This window comes from Oncorhynchus nerka, linkage group LG11 (genome assembly GCF_034236695.1).
Source record: "Oncorhynchus nerka isolate Pitt River linkage group LG11, Oner_Uvic_2.0, whole genome shotgun sequence".
NCBI classification, from domain to species: Eukaryota; Metazoa; Chordata; class Actinopteri; order Salmoniformes; family Salmonidae; genus Oncorhynchus; species Oncorhynchus nerka.
The window spans coordinates 27847083-27869115 of record NC_088406.1 but is presented as its reverse complement, the minus strand read 5'-3'; the positions used below and the strand labels follow the sequence as shown (position 1 = coordinate 27869115).

General features: G+C 44.2%; 1 protein-coding gene and 1 pseudogene across 7 annotated transcripts; one reads left to right on the top strand and one right to left on the bottom strand.

Annotated features, from left to right (window-relative positions):
- Window positions 1–2215: 2215 nt before the first annotated feature.
- On the bottom strand, window positions 2216–18702 carry LOC115136639 (vascular endothelial zinc finger 1-like). 7 transcript variants are annotated; one of them, XM_029672218.2, is made up of 8 exons: window positions 18602–18702; window positions 16036–16095; window positions 10327–11126; window positions 8127–8196; window positions 7730–7895; window positions 6341–6385; window positions 5841–5909; window positions 2216–5642 (listed from the first exon to the last, which is right to left on the bottom strand). In XM_029672218.2, the coding sequence occupies exons 1-8, from the start codon at window positions 18632–18634 to the stop codon at window positions 5320–5322; spliced, it is 1566 nt and encodes a 521-aa protein (XP_029528078.2). In that variant the 5' UTR covers window positions 18635–18702; the 3' UTR covers window positions 2216–5319. The 7 variants fall into 7 exon arrangements, with proteins under 7 accessions (XP_029528078.2, XP_029528081.2, XP_029528079.2 ...); XM_029672221.2 differs by lacking the exon at window positions 5841–5909; XM_029672219.2 differs by lacking the exon at window positions 16036–16095 and having other exon boundaries at window positions 18602–18694.
- Window positions 18703–21064: 2362 nt separating this feature from the next.
- Window positions 21065–22033, top strand: part of LOC115136638 (gap junction delta-2 protein-like) — a 3374-nt pseudogene continuing 2405 nt past the window's right edge.

The following is a 22033-nucleotide window of genomic DNA, read 5'->3' as shown; positions in this document are numbered from 1 at the left end:
GCTCCTCTCTCCGGCTGCCTCTGCTCTCCTCGCTGCCTCCACCTGTTCTCATGGAAGGCGATCCCTTCCCGCCAGGATCTCCTCCCATGTGTAGCAACCCTTGCCATCCAATATATCGTCCCATGTCCAATCCTCATTGCACCGCTGTTGCTGCCTTTGTTGCTTCTCCTGTGGCTCCTGCCGGTTGACACGCTGCTTGGTCCTTTTGTGGTGGGTGATTCTGTAACGGTTCTCTTTTAGTGAAGGAGAGTCGGACCAAAATGCGGCGTGTAGATTGCGATCCATGTTTAATAAACAAACGTAAAACACGAATCAATACAAACACTACAAAACAAAGAACGTAAATGAACGTAACGAAAACCAAAACAGCCTATACTTGTGTAAACTAACACAGAGACAGGAACAAGGACACTAAGGACAATCACCCACGAAACACTCAAAGAATATGGCTGCCTAAATATGGTTCCCAATCAGAGACAACGATACACACCTGCCTCTGATTGAGAACCACTCCAGACAGCCATAGACCTTGCTAGATAACCCCACTAAGCCACACACCCAACACCCCACAAACCCCCAAGACAAAACACACCACAATAAACCCATGTCACACCCTGGCCTGACCAAATAAATGAAGAAACAAGAAATACTTCGACCAGGGCGCGACACGGAGAGAGGTGGTTAGAATAGGATGGGAGACCAAGAGTCTGAGTAACTAACAGAGACAGAGCCGCGAGTGTGGGAATAAACATTGTCTGTCCCACGGCCGGGTAAACAAGTAAGTTCATAGTCAACAAAGCATGCAGGAGTCATGGGACAAATAGCATAAAGCACAAGAAAAAAATAAAATGATATGGTGCTAGCCATTGTAAGTTCAAAGAGTCACTCGCACCAACAAGAACTTGAGTGTAACAATGCTTCAATGCCTGCCTTAAAATAAAAAAAGAAACCCTTTTTCAGGACCCTGTCTTTCAAAGAAAATTCATAAAAAGTGGAGTGGGATCGATTTGGAGGAGGTACCGTCATGGTCTGGGGCGGTGAGTCACAGCATCATCGGCCTCAGCTTGTCATTGCAGGCAAGCTCAACGCTGTGTGTTACAGGGAAGACATCCTCCTCCCTCATGTGGTACCCTTCCTGTAGGCTCATCCTGACATGACCCTCCAGTATGGCAATGCCACCAGCCATACTGCTCGTTCTGTGCGTGATTTCCTGCAAGACAGGAATGTCAGTGTTCTGCCAGCAAAGAGCCCGGATCTCAATCCCATTGAGCACATCTGGGACCTGTTGGATCGGAGGGTGAGGGATAGGGCCATTCCCCCCAGAAATGTCCGGGAACTTGCAGGTGCCTTGGTGGAAGAGTGTGGTAACATCTCACAGCAAGAACTGGCAAATCTGGTGCAATCCATGAGGATATGCACTGCAGTACTTAATGCAGCTGGTGCCCACCCCCCTGTTCAGGGACACATTCAATTTCTGTTAGGAACATGTCTGTGGAACTTGTTCAGTTCATGCCTCAGTTGTTGAATCTTATGTTCATACAAATATTTACACGTTAAGTTTGCTGAAAATAAACAGTTGACAGTGAGAGGACATTTCTTTTTTTGCTGAGTTTGTGGTTATATAAAACCAGACTCCCTTTCAGAGCGATCCATTTTCATGAATGCGGTGGTGTACCTAAAACTGTCCGGTGAGTGTGTGTGAAGTCCTCACTCCGTCCTCTTCAGTCATGTTTTTCCTTGCCCTCTAAATGACTTGGGAGCCGACTCCTCATGCACAGAACCAGATGACACGGACAGTCATAGTAAGAACGAAAGTCAGGACTAAAAAAAGGGCACCAACAGGTGTGTGAAGACGTGAGAAAATAGAATAGTGTACAGTTAAAAATAAAAAACAGGCTGACACACCATTCAAGTTTCCAAGTTTAATTGATAAAAATAAAATGTGTAAAAAAAAAAAAAAAATGTTTTCATGCACAGCGCATGGTTTGGCACAATACACCTAAAATCCTCTCAATACGCAAACAGTCACAGAGGCACTTATCAGTACACCATACTCCAATAGCATGCCAACTGTGAGCCAGGCAGTGTAGACACCCGAGGGGGAGGGGGAAAGAGAAATAGAGTTAGAGAGAAAGCGAGAGACCTTTTAGGAAGTGTTGGGGGAGCCAAATGTTAACTCTGTCCTCCCTGCAGACTCAGTATGGACAATCCACAATCATGTTTTATAATGATTTTATTTAGACAACCCAAATAAAAGGCACATAAAAACATTGCGCATATGTTTACAATTATTCTTGACAGACATTTAAAAATGTAGGAATGTTACCTTTCTGCTAATCAGAAAGCCTAGTCTTTGTATATACAAAATTACCATTGTTAATGTTCTAATACAAAAAGATTTATAAAAAGGTTCTAGTTTTTTCCCTTGCATGTGTCTATCATAACTAACATGTCCTCTGAACTAAATGGTTTTGTACAAAGATATACATTCAGCAGCCTTCACAGGACTCCAAGATCTCCCAATTCAGAGAAAGATTTGAGATCAGACCAACTTCACTCTTCCAAAATCAAAAGGTTAAGACCAAAACAAATCATTGCATTTAACAAAATAAATGTAGTGCCATTGCAAACAAATTAAAAGCATTTGGTTAAAAATAAACTGATGATGCATAAGAGTAATGGCCCTTTAAAAAAAACACAGACCATGTTCTCAAATATGTTAACAGAATGTTACTTACAAAACACATTATTCGGTGTTCATCATACTTCAAAAAAAAAAAATCACAACATTTCAATTTGGTTGAGGGGGCTGTCTAGCTCTTAGCCATCTGAACAGTTAAGGCTTCCTTCACAAAACAAGTCCATCACCATAGACATGACATCTGCGAAAGCGCAGGCAGCGCCATTGAGGCCATCTCCATTTTGAAATAGTCAATATTCTATTACTTCCATGACTTGGCCAACAAACTGAAAGGGCGCATACTGTCACGAAGAGTGTTGTTTGAACAGGTTTAAATCCAGGGTTGGCGATTTACTGCCAACTGCAGTTAAGGAATGTTTCCTCAAAAGTTTAATTCATTGGCTGATCCCTCCTGCCTGATGACCTGGATGGAATTATGTGATGTGTTCCTTCCTTAACCCATTGGAAGTCCCACGTAGTTGACTACTTCAAAAAGTCCTCATTGGTGCTGCCCATGCAAAAATGGGCTTTTGGGCACTAGTGTTGTCTAAGTCTATGTCCATCACATCTAGAAGAGGAAGCAGAAGTGTGGAATAGTGTTGTTGCAAAGCAGGTCAGGCACACTAGTTACAGCTACTGCGGAAGGACAACACACACACTTCAAAACTATTTTTTTTGTAGTGTTTTCTTTCAGTAAAAAAAGTCACTAGCCTTCTAACGAGTAAAAAAAAAAAACTAAATCCAAACTTGGACGAGCTCAGACGTCCACATGCAACATCGATGGAAAGGGAATCCAAATGGCAACAAGACCACCCGCCATTCCATTCCAGCAATTCCCTTGGGGCACTGTGTTGGCATGCATACAATACTATCAAAGGCCTCAAACACCTTGCCGCTCCCAAGACCGACACAAGGAAGGCGAGGCCACAAGTCTCTGAAGAGTGTCCACCAGTGTAACGTTTGAATGCACCGCCTGTTCCTACCAAACCCATACAGCCTGATTTTTGGGCAATGTGTTGTGTCAGCTACACATGCTCTTTAAGAGTACCTGCCAATTGAGTGAGAGGCCTGTGTACTGAACGTAGGCCTAGGCAGAGCCAGTAGGCATGGCAAGGAAGCAGCCCTGTGACCCTTGACCTATAACCTTCGATCCTTCTAGAACATGTAGTGGATACAGCCTCTAGTCTCTGCTTCCACTCTCTTTCAGGGCACCTCTGGCTCCAGATGGCAGTTTTGGTTCTACAGTAATATAACAAGGACCTCAGGAGACAGAAAAACCTTAAACTAACCTTGGAAGTAAACTATGCAAAAGTAGTCCAATGGACGGCCATATCGACAACGATAAAGTACTTGCAGCTCTGACCTGTGTTGAAAGATATCTACTTTTTTCTTTCTTTTCTGACAGGCAAAGACAAAATAATTGTGTGTTTTAATATTTACAATGAAAGGGTAAAAGGTCAAGGTTGTGTGTTAAACTTGATTTGATCCTTTTACTCATCAAAACATTGGACTCTCAGTAAGGTTCTTGAGTAGAAGTAAACACATAGGATCCTAAACTAGCAATCAAAAAGAGAGGGGGATAAAATGGCCCTATCAAAACCTCTCCCAACATAACTATATTCACAAAAATGTTAAAAGGTGAACTTTGGGACCACTTTTTCAGCCTAGTGTCTACTGTGCCACTAGGTGGCTCTGGTAGCCTCTACATTAACAGGGCTCTCAGCCAACACTAAACCTTTTGATCCTTGATAATACTGCTGTTTTCAGGACATTAACTTGGGGATATGCTTTCAGTGCCAGACATTTCCTCCTTGTGTTCCTGTAACATTATCACTAATGTCCTCCGGCTACTTTGTGAATTCATATGACACACAACTTACAACTACTTAAAAAAATAAAAATGATGTATAGGTTTACAGTATCCAGCAGTGAGAAGTGACCGTTTTCCAGAGATGTTCAGGACCTGGGAGAGCTCACATTATGTAGTCAAAGGCATTGGCCTAAGATATAACTGTGGTGCCTTAAAAATTATCCAGAAAAATCACCCTCCTGCAAAATGGTAGCCTTTGTCCCTTTTGTTGTACTGAACTCCTTACAATTATTACAACTATTAAATACTGATTAGCAGGCTATAATAACAAAGGAAAACAAATATAAAAACCATCTGCTCTGTAAGAGAGCATTTAAAAGCAAATACCAGCAATACATTTGTGTTACAGTTTCATTCCAATGCCAAATGTGCAGGTATGTTGACGCAAGAGGCGAGGCATAACCCGTTTGTTTACATCAGGCTTCCACTTGGTGCATCATTCAAAAGCTCCATTTCTCCTTTTGAGACTTCACATGCCTTCCAGGACTGTCCTCCTACCGGCGGTTAAATGAAATCAAATGCACCAGCATCTACAGGGGCTGGCCAGTCCACCTCTCATCATGCTGCATTCACTGCTGCAGCAACTACAGCCAGACAGACGGGTACAGCGTCCAGCTAGCCCCCCATACTACAACATCATCTATAGTACTCCTGGTAAGGAGGAAGGTCTGCTAAAGCAAGGGAGGAAGTGGTGGTGGTTTGGGGGTAGAAGGAGAGAGATGGGAGGGGTTGATAAAGAGATGCTAACCAGGGGCCAGGGAAGGGGTTACTACCAGGGAGGGGAGGAAGGCAGGACCTGGGAGAGAAAAGGCATGCTATCCATGGGCCGCATGGCGATGTTAAGCGGCCCGGTTATATTCATGGGCATCCCAGAGGTGATGGCCACAGGGTGGGCTATATTCATGGGCCCGGTGATGGTCACTGGGTGCTGCAAGTTGATTGGAGAGGTGATGTTGACCGTGCTGGTGGTGATGTTCATCTGGGCAGCGATGGTCACCGGGTTGCTGGCGTTGCTGCGGTTCATCGCCGAGGTGATGGCGGCAGAGTTGGTGACAGGTGTCGCCGAGCCAGAGTTGTGCACGGTGTTGGAGTCTGAGGAAAGACAAGAGGGCGGGAAGGAGCGAAATAAAGACAGAATGAGCTGGATGATCGGTCCTTACAAACCATTTAGGATAACCCCAAGCTCCACAGGGTTAGAGGGGCTGAGGTTGGAGTCACTGCAGCAGTCAACACACACACTAAAATGATTAGACATGAAAAAACACAATGGTAGGATTCTTATGAACCTACCTTGAAAACGAGAGATGTCCATAAGGACTTGGAACGAGTTATTTAAGATCTCTCCTACCGTCAACTCACCTGAGGGGGCAATTCAAAAAGCAGGATCAATGTGCTAGCCAGCTAACTTTCAGCGTATATTCAGAAACACTTTAATTCATACTACAGTCAACTTGAAATGGTATGGTATAATTAACTCAATACCTTCAACAACCCATATTCCACTTAAACCTTCCGAGTTGTAATTTAAGGTTTATCAAAGTTATTTGGCTAGCTAACTTATTGATCCAGCTTAATGAAATAAAACCCTGATACCGGAATAACCATAACACACAAAAACACACAAGCATCTGCAACGACTTGGTTGGAAAACCACTACAGCTACACACGCTAGGCTAGAAAACAGATCTGTAGTGGAAAATGGGCCACTTCAATGCATAAGTAAGAATATACAGCTACAAATTTGGAGGGGTTGGGATCGGGATGGGTTTCAGCTTTAGTTACTAGATTACCTTTTCGTATCCCTGAGTGGTGGTTCCACTGCCAGTCACTTAGCCCTATTCAGAGGTACAGACAGATAGGGGTTACATTTATTGACAGGACTGATTGGGACAGGGCATCATTTGGGCCTGAGTAGGGGTTTACAGGTCATTGGGTTAGATACACGAATGGTCTTCTACCAAGTACTAAAATGTTTATAGCGTGTCGTAGCTGGTGGGAACAAAAATGTGATTTGTTGTATCATATGCATACCCATTGTATAAAATGACAAGGGTTTGCTGAACAATAGCCCTTGCTATTTTAGAGTGATCAATCCCATGAAAAATGCGTCAGAGCGATCTTATTCTTCCAAACGGGACCTTAACACCAATAAGTGAGTGGAAGTTTGACAAACCAATGACAGAGCAGACGTCATGAACCTCAATTTCAAGAGCTGACAGAAACAAGATACCCACTGAGTTTGAAAACCGCACACAGACCCATCAACACTTAATGAGAGGATATTCAATTATTTGTTTGGACGGATCGTATATCGCATTTGAATGACTTGTATTGCTGCACTAGTTTGCTGTGTGCGTCAAATGAATTGAACGTGCAAAGCTCTTTAAATTTAGACCGTCTCCTAAAAGACTTCTTGCTACAGGCTATCCATTTCTGTCAGCAGAGATACTTGTCAACACCACCACACATGTGCAAACAACAAACAAACCAGACTGGGCTGGCCTGAAGGTGAGCCCCAGCACACTGACATGATCATGATATCAATTCATGAATGAGTGGTAACGACACAGTCCTTGTCAGTTGTGGACTGTTGTGCAGTACATTTGAATCTGTAAGTCAATTTGTTGTGGTGCTGCTCTGAAGGAGATGAATCTCCATGAAAACAGCCAAGATAAATATGGCATTTTCCTAAACATTATTTATCCTGACCCAAATATATATTGGAATCAAATACAGCCGGACGTGAGTCACTTCCCACTCTTATGATTTTGTGACTGGAAAAAAAATCTGAAATCTGACGACAACTTCAGAAACCTGGGGTGTATTCATTATGGAAACCTTTTAAGAACCAAACAGATAAAAACAAGAGTTTCTATTGGACAAATTCAGGTAGGTCCCTCCACGTTTCATTCCGCTTGCTTCCATTTAGGAAAAGTGTAGCTACAGAATCGTAATGATTACACCCCGCATGACAAACCTGACAAAGTGCTTTGTGCTTTCCTATTGTGTATAGTACAGCACTGAACAACAAGGCCTGGGGTGCTTTCAGCATAAAGATGGAGACGGAATAAGTACCTAAATGATTTTTAAGAATACAAATCTGATTTAATACCTAGGTCTGGACGACCCCAGGCTAGGTGTGGCTTAGGAGAGGGAGTGGTGGAGGCTGCCTGGCATACCTTTATTACAGGGGTTGTTGAAGCTGGCCTGGCCGTGGGTCTTGAGGTGGCTGGTAATGTAGGCAGCGCTCAGCATCTTGCCACAGATGTTGCAGGTCACCTTGCCCTCGTGTCGGATCATGTGGGAGCGCAGGCGGTCTTTGGTGGCGAAAGCAGAGGTGCAGGCCTGGGGAGGTATACAGGGACATTGAGGGGGATATTAGGGGAGACAATCTCAATCTGTCTGTGTACACAGTCTGCATCCTGAAGACTCAGGGGAGATTCAATATTGTATACTAATTTACAATTGGGAGATCGCATACTAATCATATCCTTAATCCAACAAACCAGGAGTGAATAGGAGCGTGAACATAAACAGGGAAGGGGGCGTCCCGGAGGAGGAAGCCTGGCTCCTTACCGTTACTTGGCATTTGAAGGGTCTCTCTGATGAATGAACATGCTTCACATGACAGCTTAGATGGTCAGGCCTGCAGGGGGAGAGAGGACACAGAAGAGCACAGGCACTTTAAAACCTGGTATAGTAGCTACAATACAGGTAACAGCTTTATAACTCACTCCATACATTGACAGTAGCTGCACACACTACTACACCGTTGACACGTGATTAAATTAACAAATGGGCCGACAAAAGGTTGCAGGCAAATTACAAATTCTCTGAACCCACTGCCATTTCTTAATAATTAAATGATGTAAATTGTATGGAAGGCTATTACTGCGGATGTTTTATGTAATGAATGTTAGTCTCATGGCGGCCCATATTTGACCCATGGGACACAAGCATTCCTTCTCCCAAAGTAATCATCTATGTTCTTGCAACAGAACCAGACTTATTCAGTTGAGCCCCACCAAAAATTAATTACCAGAGAAGGATGGAATTTTGTCACTTCAAAATCTAGCTAGAACTCTATCCAACAACATGACAGAAAATCATACCTGTTCTACAATATACCCCCGAAGAAGACAATGATGTGGCAACCACAGCTGTGTCTCTCAGTTCTCCTCCTCTGCCCCAACTAAGCCGCACTAGTGAAATGTTGCTACTGGACAAACGCAACCAGAGAATTCCCCTCCAACAAAAGAGGAGAGTGTGGCTTGAAAAAGTCTCGAAGGAGGCGGTTTCTCACTAGCAGGCTTTTTGTGATGGCTAGCAGGAGTCCAATCCCATCTCCTCAGGAGTGCAGTGGAGCTGAAAAGCTCATATCTCCCCTCCAACAACGCTCCTTCGTTTAAGAGGGGAATAGCCTTTTTCAGAACTGCCAAACGTGAAAATGAACATGCACCTCTCGCCGCACAAGAGTAAGATGTTACTTCGCAAGTCATTAGATATGATACAATATCCTTCACTTCCCTGGTTGCTAATAATTTAGCTCAGAAACACAAAACTATGTTGACAGACAACTTAATGGATGTCTGAAGGAGTTGGGGTGAAGAGACATGTGCTCTCCAATATTGGAAATAGCAAAAAGGAGAGGTGCTAAATTGGTGATTAGAAATCAGACCCGTCAATGAGTCAGAACACTACCATTGGCCTTGGGAGCTGCAGGAGTGACACTGGAGACCCAGGACCATCTCATCTGGTACCGTCTGGCCCCTGCAGTAGTCTCCCTGTCCCGTGCTGACATCCCTGAGAGGGGGGACACGAGGGACTGCTGTGACGCACGTAAAGCTCCAGATACTGTTTAAATGCACACAGTGCCCCACCATGTATGTCATGAGCCAGTACTAGGGTCTAAACGGAAGCTGCGTGGGGCATCAGTAATAATGGCCAAGCTTCATAAAGCTACACACAAACAAGAAGTGGTCCAGAACAACAATTAAAGGACAAGGTCTCAGAGATACCATATAAATAGGCCTTCCGGTATGTGAATTTAGACTCTACTTATTGTTCTTTGCTTGGGGAATTTCATTCTAAGTGGAAATTGTACATAATGCACATAGCCAGAAGGAGTATTAAAGCATCATAGCAGAAACATCCGTATGCAAAGCACTGGTCCTAACAGCCTATCAATTGAGAGTGATTAACCAGTCCAATTCAACTCAATTACATTCAAACACGTGGGGATTTCCAACATTACAAGTCATCACACCTTCAAATTATTTGGCTACTGTCAACTGAATATAAATTAAGTGGAATGTTTTTACCCAACCAAGCCCACGATGTACTTGTATGCCATCATCCATATCATATTCATCTAGGGCTGCATCTAACATAGTTAGACTTCAGCAGGTGCAGACCAACAAAACAATCTGCCCAATTGTAGCCCATTATGCCTTTATTTTTTTACATAGTCGTATCCTGTACATAAATGTATCAGATTCTGAATAAAGACGACTTTTGGAAAGTTGTAATATTGCCCTCTTGCTTTTCAACCCCACAATAAGGAAATATATTAGAGGTGGAGAGGGGAATCACAGTGCAGTGGTAATGGTAAGAAATGTGTGAAATTCCAACTAACCTCACACATAATAAATTCACTCTCAGAATGCATTGACAATTACAACATCATGTGCTCTGGACAATAACATTATGGACAACTCAGCATTTCGTAAGTGGACAAGAAAAGGGAAACTTGAGTAAGTTGAACTGTGCCACGCACCTGGAGAAGCCCTTCCCACAGACAGAGCAGATGTAAGGTTTGTGAACACCCCCGTCGTGTGAGCGCACGTGGTAGGTCATGCGGTCCTTCCTCTTGAAGCGCTGCTGGCAAATGGGGCACTCGAAGGGCTTCTCGTCTGAGTGGGACAGCTTGTGACGATTCAGGTGGTAGACGTCACGGAAGGCCTTGCCACACATCTCACAGCCGTGGTTCTTCTTCACTGGCTTGGCAGGCTTCTTGGGCTGGCTCTGCTGCTGATGCTGCTGCTGCTGCTGCTGCTGATGTTGATGCTGCTGGGGCACCATGGTGGGAGACATGATGCTGGAGCCCGTGGAGGCCGAGGTGGTTGCTGTGGTGAGGATGCCAGCGATGGTGGATATGTAAGAGGGCTGGCCGCCGCTGTTCTCACGCTGCGGCACTGTGGAGATCATGGGCACCATCGTGGGCGCTGTCTGTGTCTTCTTGGGACGGGACACCATCTTGACGCCAGTGTGGCAGGACTCGTGCCGTCTGAGATGGTAACTGTCCCGGAAGGCTTTGTTGCAGTAGCCGCAGATGAACGGTGTTTTGGACTTGGGCTCTTTCTTCACCACTGCAACGGGACCACCGCCGCCTCCTCCCCCCGTCCCGCTGGCTACATTGTCCTTGAGGAGCTCAGCGACGCTGACTGGGGGCTTCTGGTCCAAGAGGATGGGCATCACAGGCTTCTGGTCCACAGGCTCTGGTCCTCCTGACTGGAGGAGAGGCAGCAAGCTGTTCTGGGCCACCTGGTGCTGGTGATGCAGGGCTTCATTGGCCTGCTGGAAGGACAACACAAAGACAACCATGCAGAAGCACATCAGTACACAGTCTAGACAGTTCCACACCCTCAAAGCTACTACAGCAGAGGGGGGGGGGGGGGAGAGAAGGAGAGACACCTGTTTCTGACTGCTCGAGAGCTGAAACGGACTGCCTTGTCAGCAGAACTACCACTGTTTCCAAGATTACAATTGTAATTAGTGATGGGGATGAAAGTAAAAACAGAAAGCAACAGGACTTCCCATTTCTCCAAAAGGACTGAGCAGAGTATGACAACTTTATCCCCTTTTCTTCTTTGAAGAGTCCATTTGAATGTCAGTTTCTATTTCCAGATTCAGTTGCCGAATTCCATGAACTAAGCTATACTAGGGGTAGCCTTGTTGGTGACGTTGAAGCTCAAAAAGATGTCGTTCAATTTATACCATTATTGTAAGTCTTCCCCAGTGCCATCCAACCAGCCCAGTTACTACAACCCCAACCCTGTCAGCATGAATGCAGCATTCGAAAAGGAAGGACAGGCTTTAACAGAAAGTGGGTGGGGTTACATCCTGCCTGGTTGGCCCTGTCGTCGAACAGGGCCACAGTGTCTCCAGAGCCCTTCCGTCTCAGCCTCCTTTATTTTACCGCCTTTTCTCCCCAATTTGTGGTATCCAATTGGTAACAACTCACGTATGGACTCAGGAGAGGTGAAGGTCGAGAGCCGTGCGTCCTCCGAAACACAGCCCAACCAAGCCGCACTGCTTCTTGACACAATGCTCGCTTAACCCAGAAGCCAGCCACACCAATGTGTCAGAGGAAATACCGTACACCTGGCGACCGTGTCAGCGTGCATGTGCCTGGCCTGCCACAGGAGTCACTAGAGCGCGATGGGACAAGAACATCCCTGCAGGCCAAACCCTCCCTTAACCCGGACGACGCTGGGCTAATTGTGTGCCGCCCCATGGGTCTCCCGGTCACGGCCGGCTGCGACAGAGCCTGGAATCGAACCTGGATCTCTAGTGGGACAGCTACGCACTGTGCCACTCGGCAGGCCCAGCCTCCAGTATTTATGATGCAATAGTCTGTTTCGGGGGGGGCTGTCTGTTATATCTGGAGTATTTCTCCTGTCTTATCCTGTGTCCTGTGTGGATTTAAGTATGCTCCCTCTAATTCACTCTCTGAGCTCTAGGACCTTGCCTCAGGAGTACCCAGTCTTCCTTGCTGTCCCCAGTCCACCTGGTCATGCTGCTGCGCCAGTTTCAACTGTTCTGCCTGCGGCTATGGAACCCTGACCTGCTACCTTGTCCCGGACCTGCTGTCTAACTCTGAATGCTGGGCTATGAAAAGCAAACTGACATTAACTCCCGAGGTGCTGACTTGTTGCACCCTCTGCAACCACTGATGATGATGATGATTATTAGACCTTGCTGGTCATCTATGAATGTTTGAACATATTGAGGAACAATCTGGCTTTATATGGCCATGTACGCGTATAAACTCCACCCACCACAGCCATACAAGGACTGGCCACCCCTCAGAGCCTGGTTCCTATCTAAGTTTCTTCCTAGGTTCCTGACTTTCTAGGGAGTCTTCACTAGTCACCGTGCTTCTACATCTGCATTGCTTGCCGTTTGGGGTTTTAGACTGGGTTTCTGTATAGCACTTTGTGACATCTGCTGATGTAAAAAGTGCTTTATAAATACATTTGATTGATTAAAACAGAGGAACAGCCATTAATTTCTCCGAAATAGAAAGGGAGTCATTTCCAGCCCAGGCATCTGAGCCCCTCAGAAAAAACAAGAGCGCAGCCTTGATGAATGTGGCAAGAGACAAGGGGACGAGGGTCAGGAAACAAGGGTTATTAGGGGAGAGAAGGGTTAAGAGGCAGCTGTTGCAGGTTCCATATAAACTATAAAGAACAAAAAGATAAAAAAAGCAACAATTTTACTGAGTTACAGTTTATATAAAGGGAATCAGTCAATTGAAATAAATTCATTAGGCCCTAATCTATGGATTTCACGACTGGGCAGGGGCGCTGCCATAGGTGGGCCTGGATGAGTTGTAATCGTTTCAGACGATCCCGCAGGTGAAGAAGCCGGATGTGGAGGTGCTGGGCTGGCGTGGTTACATGTGGTCTGCGGTTGTGAGGCCGGTTGGACATACTGCCAAATTTTCTAAAACAATGTTGGAGGCGGTTTATGGTAGAGAAATTAACATTCAAATATCTGGCTACAGCTCTGGTGTACAGTCCTGCAGTCAGCATGCCAATTGCACACTCCCTCAACTTGAGACATCTGTGGCATTAATGTGATAAAAATTTACATTTTACTGTGGCCTTTTATTGTCCCCAGCACAAGGTCCACGTGTGTAATGATCATGCCGTTTAATCTGCTTCTCGATGTCACACCTTTCAGGAGGATCGATTATCTTGGCAAAGAAAAAATACTAACAGCGATGAAAACAGAATTGTGCACAAAATTTAAGAGAAATTTGTTTTTTGTGCATATGGAACATTTCTGGGATCTTTCATTTCAGCTCATGAAACATGGGACCAACACTTTACATGTGTTTATATTTTTGTTCAGTATAATAAAGAAACAGAAACTGTAATTTGAGCACAGAGGGTGAAGTAAAGTCAGTTGTGTCATGCCAGAACATGAACAATATACAGTAAACATACAATTAATCAACATGTTAATTTCCCTTTGTAGACTTAAGTCTCTTGACCTTTTCCACAAACTCTTCAGTTTCTTGAACTATGATGACTAAATATGGCATTGTACACACAAAGTATTCAAGTGCCGCAACTCGAGATCTGCTCAAATGAGTCCTTCAGAGATGAACACACAGAGCTCCCTGCCACTCAATCTAAATCTGTTGCATGTAAGGTGATCTCCTGTGGTGATTGAGCCGATTAGTTCTCTCTACTGGCAGAACATCTAGCATGGGACAACCTGCATGTTAGTCAACAATACCTAACCCCAACACAACTGAATATGATGCAAGACTGAGGAGCCGGACTTGGCACCACAAGGAACCTTTGGATACTCACAAAACTACATTATATTGACAAAAATGGTGCCCTCGGTAAACAAATATTGTCCAGAATGGTTGCTTTGACCAATTGGTCAAAGTTCAGGTAGTTTCTAATCTACATCAACATTTCCTCCCATGTCTGCCTCCTGAACACGGTATCCATCTGCAACGATGAGCAACTGGTCCCTTCACTATTCAGTGTCGTTTTGAATGGTGGTAACAGAACCTATCAATGCTAATTGTTTGAAATGCAACTTCTGTCGTGTCTCAGGACAAGTTGTAATAGCTGCTTACACATCTGCTATAAATATCCCTATTGGAGCAATTTCACACCACTTTCAAGTGGCTCTGTGGGCGCAGGCTGGTTGAGGCGTCATACTCTCAAACTACACCCCCCCCCCGAATCACATTCATCACACAGGCTCATATAACCTACTACAACCAGTCATTAAAACCTAACATTTAAATATTTCCTTTAAACACACTAAATTAGTAAATTATTCCATTATGACCTCCTAATAATCATACAAAATGCTGCTGATTGTCTATTGTTTTGCAGTGGTTGAAAAAAATGTGTAGCAGTGTAACAAAAACTGATAAGGTAGCAAAAAAATGACCCAACACTGGTAGCTAATAGAGCAGTGTACAGAGGACAGCTGCAGCTGCTGGCATTGTCCAATTGGTCACGGCAGGCCTCAAAGAATGGGTGGGGGGGGCAGGGGGTTTATGAATATTTTTGGTTGGTGTGTGAATAGAGTTTCACATTGTAACCAGCAACCTTACAACGGGCCGACCAAAGACACCCCGATTGAGACGATCTTGTTATTTTCCGTAATCACCATAGGGCAAGGTTAAAGAGCTGACCCCTGGGCTTTCAGGTTCAGCCAAGCATCCCAATACGGTCAGCCAGGCAGGCAGGGGATGGTTGTCTGGGCTGGGGGAGTCTGAAAAAAAATCCCAAATTGTGTTCCTTTTTCTTTATGCTCTTTTGTGGAGCCGTAGAAGACACAAATCCGAGCAGTGATGCACTTACGGCCCTCAGGGGGGCCTTTGTAACACCAGTCCTGCCTGATTTGGGGATTCTGTTCAGCTGGCGGACGCTGCAGACTGCTTAGTGAGTTACCATAGGCAGCCGTGCTTTGGGGAATGGGAGAAAAACATGGTTCAGTCACAGGGTGTTATGTCCCCTTTTTGTCCTCTGTCCACACTTTAGTTGGATCCAGACTGGAATTCTTACCACCATTAGCATTTCTTCTAGCTGTGTGTGTGTGTGTGAGAGAGAGACAGAAAAGTGCTCAGACCAAGACACACAGACGCATAGGGAGCTGCAGCCCGCTGTGCCTTCACGCTGCTCTGATGATTTTGATACAAATCCACTCTGAAGGCTGAGGTCATTCCCAGATAAATAGTGTTGAAACGGAGTGGGGCGTGGAAAATAACAAAACTACAACAAATAAAAATCAGCCTGTTCTGTTGTTCAGTCAGTCAGGGATGTGGAGGCAGGGCTTTACAATGGAGGAGAATCTCATTCACCACAATGTTAATCTGTTTAGATATCAGACAACGAGGCCCCAAGGCAGCAGCTTGCCATTTGCTCAGACAAGTGCCCAAATTATTTTATGACCCCAAAAACAACAGTAATAGTTCAAATATATTGGTATTGCTTTTGTTCTCAAAAAACTTGATAAACACACTCAATGTCTGGCACCAACCTGCATGAGGGAAGCAACAAGATCCGAGTGTTAACCCTGAAACCAGGACTAAGATCCTGACTTCACACTATGCTCCATCTATGTTTCGAGGGCTGGGTGGGGGTCATGTCATGTGCAGAAAACCTGTGAAAAAGGAAGTTGGGGAATTTACAGGGACATTTTACTGTGGAGAACATGAACTTACTCTGATCCCTGTGTAGTAGTCCCTACGTGGATTCCCTGGAACCATGGGACCTACAGAAGACTAATACAAAAGAAAAGGAAAATACTGGGCTTGTTAATAAAATGTTAACATTAACAGTAAAACAAAACCCTATTACGTATCGTCTTAAAGGAATCATAAAAATGTAGGTTTGTCCTAAAAATCGGGAGAAAAGAAATGACTCATTTTCATCTGATTCAGGATTACGAGAATACTATTGAGAGCTGCATAGCTTGACAACCCCCCCCACAACCTCTGATGCCTACAGAACAATAACAAGTGACGCACAGCCTCATTAGACGCTTCATCAAATCGAGCATATCAAACGGCGCCTCCAAGTAACTACTTAGTTTTCATTTTCCTCCACTGCTCCATCACACCAGCTTCAGGTATTTGTGCCTTGTTAGACACAAAATAAAACCATTATCATGGGTCCCTGGCTCGCGGCAATTAACTGGCAACAGCTGCAACTCTCAAGAGCTGAGGGAACAGAACTAAATAGGCCTACCACTATGGCTGCAATATGATTATGTGGAGTAGGTAGGGGGGAGTGGAAACTTGGTTTGAAAACGTACATTTTCAACACTGGTGTTCACATTTGACCTGGGATGGGGAGTAGAACACTACATAGTAAGCCATTTGAGAGGATGTGTGAAGCTTAAGGGTCAAGTGTCCAATTCATTTAATAATTTAACCGACACTGCATTTTGTTATGCATCTTAGGTTGTCACATAGGACAGTGAAAAAGGTACATGTCCACTAGGAGAAATAGCCTGTTCCCCTTATGCTAATGACACATTCAAGGAAAACAGAAAAAGGTCTTAAATTATGACTGATTTGCTTTCCCATACCCAGACAGAGGATGTTTCAAATATCTACACTAGCGTAGATACTCTGGATTCTCAAATGCAATCCCTCAGGTGTGATGGAAAGACATCTATTTTTAAGCTCTAGCAGACACGTGACTGCTGGTGGATGAATTCTGAATGGTTACATAATGTCTACAATCTATGAATGTAGTGTACCTGCCAAGTTGACGGCTTTCGCGGTTACTACCTTAAATAAGTCTCGTTTTTTATTTATTTTTGACTGCTGCCCTATTTACCTATTTCAGGGTTTCCCCAAACTCGGTCCTCAGGACCCCAAGGGGTGTACGTTTTGGTTTTTGCCCTAGCACGACACAGTTGATTCAAATTATCATCAAGCTTTGATCATTTGAATCATCTGTGTAGAATTAGGGCAAAAACCAAGATGGAGGACAGAGTTTGGGAAACACTGGGCACATGAATAATGTTTACATACTGTTTTACCGACTTCATATGCATATAGTGTATTCTAGTCAAGGCTCATCCTATACAACTACTGCTGTACACCTTTTCTATTCATATACTGTCCATACACAAACCATCATATATTATATTCAAGACTCTGACATTTCTCTTCCTGATATTTCTTAATTGCTTAATTTTTGTGTTTATTGTTATGTATTACTGCACTGTTGGGAGATATAAACAAGCATTTCACTGCACCTGGGATAACATCTGCTAAATATGTGCAAGTGACCAATTAAGTTATTGGACGTTTTACATCGTTACAAGCACACATCAGTAAATACTAAAAACTCCTAAATAACCGTGATCATGTGCTTACTTATTAAAAGGGTAAAAATAACTAGTTTGGATTTCAATATTTCCAAATACAATGGCAATTGATGACCATCCCTAGATTTGCAATTTACATCGCACTAAAGTCAACCAAGGACGTGAATATCCTCTGCAAGCTGCCAAATAGAAATCTCAGACATACGGCAGAGGGGTTTCAAATGATCAGTAGTGCAAGAATTAGCTAGCAGCTTACTGCATAGTCTGAATTCTTTCTCCAACCCGCGGTTACATATTTTGGGACGAGGAAAACGGGGGAAAGTTAAGAATCAGAAGTGAGGGGTCCCTCCTCTCCATCCTCGTACCCAGAATGTAAAGGAATGCGATTGGCTAACGGTAGACATTTATTCAAATGGCATCAAAACTAGTAAACAAAAACCACTGATTGCGAAAATGTATTCGTTGGTTAGCATGGCTCGCCGCTTGAGTGAAGGTGGGGATTGTTCTCGTTCTTTACGAGGCTAGCTTACAGCGGGCTAGCTTTCTAACTAACCAACGCGCGGCCATGGTCACTTTGCTTGCTTCTTATATTTAGCTAATTGGGGGCCAATCCGATTTATAAACAAGCACTGGCGGACTTGAACAAACATCTGTCGAAACACAAATTTTCTACAAAAAAAATGGGGGAGACCGACCAGATTTCCCCCCTCTCGAGCGTCATCCATACTTCACAGCTGGAAGTCTAGGCTTGATGTCGCGAGCTAGCTCGCTAACGTTAGCTCGTTTAGCGGATTGGACTAGCCAATATTAGCTAGCTAGCTACCGTTGTTTTGCTTGAATAACTATTAGAAATCAACGTTTAAATTCACTAGGGGCAACGATGCATTACGTATGTAGTAACATTTAGATGTAGTTAATCAAATTTACCACTCATACGTGACACTTACCTGGAATAAAAATGTACTCCAGCTCGGTTCCATTGCAACACTTAAAATCTGCAGGAAACCTAGAAGGAATCTATAACAAAGCAGCTAAACATGGCAGCTCCTACAACTTCCTGTAACGCTACGGGCTGAACCATTTCCAGTTTACTTTTATGGGACGTTAGAGATTTTTCAGAAATCAAGATATTGTAAATTGCCTTGTATTAACATAGTATTCATATAAAACATGTTTCTAATATGTATGTTTTGCAAAATGACTGAATGGCATATGATGTGGCGTGTCAAACAGTAAAATATGTACTACATGGAACGTGGCCACCCATTTGTCGAGCTTAACTAGTCCATTAGAGCGCCTTCAAGAGATAACATAAAATTACATCATTTTCAGTATGCCATCGTCAAAGATGGTTACTGATTGTGCCCATATATATCATTACATTATGCTTCAACACAAACACTAGGTAAAAAGAAATATGTTGTTTCTATACAGTTTAGCTACTATTTGTCAACCCCTTCAAATAACATTTTCAGAAATCCTTTCAAGATTTGCTGGGATTGGAAAATATTTACATCAACACACAATTGCATAACACAACTAGGGAACAACATATGCACAACATGCATTTATATGATTTTACAGATTAAAAAAATGTGCTCAGCACCTATCATTTGTCCATTATCTGATGGGGGCACAATGGTCTAAGGCACTTCACCTCAGTGCTAGAGGTGTCACTACAGACCCTGGTTCGATCCTGGGCTGTATCACAAACAGCTGTGATTGGGCGTCCCATAGGGCTGCACACAATTGGCCCAGCGTCGTCCTGGGTAGATTGTCATTGTAAATAAGAATTTGTTCTTAACTGACTTGCCTAGTTAAATGAAGGTTAAATTATAAAAATTATCAATGGGTCTACAGCTCTACGCATGACAATCCTTAGTGCTTCGTTAGCAATTTCTGTCTTTGACAGATTTATGTTTTCAGAAAGCCAGATGCTTCCTCAATATTTGAATTTAGATGAACTTGATCAATAATTCAGTTAATGATCATATTTGGCCCACTGGCACTGGCTGCCCTGTAGTTTACATATGACACACATGGACCACACCAAATCCAGCCTTTCAGCCCAACAACACAAAGTAACAATTGAATTCCAGCCCTCACAAACTGCAGGGTAATGGTCCTGATGTCCTCTGTTCCAGAGCCCCAGTGTATGGACCATACCATGATGAAGCAGAGACACGGATGCTGCGGAGGATACTGAGGCTTGGTCTTTACATTTGATCCCATGATGGGCATTCAAGTGGATGGATAGACTCTAAACATACTTATTTTAATGGAGATACAACCTGTTCTGTGTGTTTCATCTGTGGACTTGGATTGGATTGTTATTGATGTTAGCTGCTTATAGGGACTTCAGTATACAAATTGAAGGGATACCACAGTCCTGTTAAGTCCAGACAGTTCCTGGAAGACAATTTTAGTGAACTGTATGTATTGTGAGATTTGTATCTCTGTTTTAGGTCAGGCCTATAAGTGGATGGGGCACAGCACTAAGGCTAGTGGCCTAGAGAAAGACAAATGCTGTAGTCATAACTGGTGACTATATATAAGCCTAAAACTGCTGGATGATTCCTCTACTTTGTCATCACATTTCATTCAAAGATTGAGCATAGTCTGGAAAAGTGAGAAATATTAAATCTTCCATTTCTCTAAATTGTATTTTTGAAACAGGCTTAGAGCAGAAGCTTTGCATAAATTGGCATTGTTTTCCTTTTCCAGTTTGTTCCCTGCTGTTATTGTTTGACTATTCCCGGCTGTTCAGAAAAGGTGCCTCCCATTGTATTTTAAATCTTTGTTAAACTGTACATTGGCTGCCTTTGTATCCCCACAGTACAATGAGAGTTTCAGATAGAGTGGCTGAATATGTCTGAATATGCCTATTCTCCCATACGAGGCTCAACACCGTTCAAATCGTCCATTAAAAACAGCACTCATATTAATTATAGCCATTGCGGACTGCATGGCAAAGCATTTTTTACAGATTTGCATTGGAAAGAGACTAACTATCCAGGGGTGAGTGGATTTCTAACTGTTTTGTTCGGATTGTTCTTCTCTGTTTGCATTTTAAATTGTTATGATAAAGGGAAAAATGGGAAACAGTATTTTCTGCTGTTACAATTTGCAATGTATTCCCCTCATTGATATGTGCATACTCTATATGTCTCGTGTATCAACAGCTGTCTGAGAAGTTATGAGATAATGAGTGACATTTTTGGAACATTTATTTATTCAACAGAATAAAAAGGTTTTCTGTATTGTGAGTTGCAATACAACCATCTTAGATCAGATAAGAAGCCATTTGCTCTCACTGTTTGCAAAACATTAGAAAATGTTCCTTTACATAGAATTAACATTGGTGTCTAAATGATTCCTACTGTACTGTTTTAGGTAGTAGTGGACTGAGAGGTTGTGATCCCCCCAGGTTAAACCATGGGAGACTGGTCCATTCTCGGACGCTTCCTGTCCGAGGTGCAGAACCACTCTACAGTAATCAGCAAGGTCTGGCTGACCATGCTGCTGATCTTCCGCATCCTGCTGGTGACCCTGGTGGGGGACGCAGTGTACAGCGATGAGCAGTCCAAGTTCACCTGCAACACCCTGCAGCCCGGCTGCAACACCGTCTGCTATGACACCTTCGCCCCCATCTCACACCTGCGCTTCTGGGTCTTCCAGATCGTCTTGGTCTCCACGCCGTCCATCTTCTATATCGTTTACGTCCTGCACAAGATCGCCAAGGATAAGAAGCCGGAGGTCCAGAGGGGGCAGGTGATGGCTGAGCGGACCTCCAAGAAGGTGTTTGGGCAGCTGGTGAGGAAAGGGCTGGAGAACATGGAGACTGGTATGTCCACCTACTGCCCTGGATACAGAGAGGAGTGGGGTGGTCAGGAAGGGGGGGGGTGGAGCAGAGCCTGCTAGAGGAGGACTGTGGAGAGGTAGGGGAGGACCCAACTCAGCTGTCCAGCCAGGTGCTGCTAATATACATCCTGCAAGTGCTGCTGCGCTCCGTCATGGAGATCACCTTCCTGGTGGGGCAGTACTACCTGTTTGGCTTCGAGGTGCCCCAACTGTACCACTGTGAGACCTACCCCTGCCCCACCCGCACAGACTGCTTTGTGTCACGAGCAACCGAGAAGACTATCTTTCTCAACTTCATGTTCAGCATTAGCGTGGGCTGCTTTGTGCTCAACATCGCAGAGCTGCACTACCTGGGCTGGGTTACATCTTCCGCGTACTGTGCTCCGCTTGCTCCACCTGCTTCCAGCCCGAGAGCCACCCTGTGGGGCTGTACAACCACCACAACCCTCTGCTGCTGCAGCTCAAACACTCTCTGAGAGGCAGGCTGGTCCTGCAGACCCCCACGTCCATGGCCCAGG

What these genes read in the sequence shown, in the direction of transcription:
- LOC115136639 (XM_029672218.2), bottom strand. Translation starts at nt 18,634, where the DNA reads ATGGAACCGAGCTGGAGTACATTTTTATTCCAG. An exon ending in CCTTCAAATGCCAAGTAACG is followed by an intron (nt 7,896 to 8,126) that starts GTAAGGAGCCAG and finishes ATACCTCCCCAG; the next exon opens with GCCTGCACCTCTGCTTTCGC. An exon ending in CCACTCAGGGATACGAAAAG is followed by an intron (nt 5,910 to 6,340) that starts GTAATCTAGTAA and finishes TTGCCCCCTCAG; the next exon opens with GTGAGTTGACGGTAGGAGAG.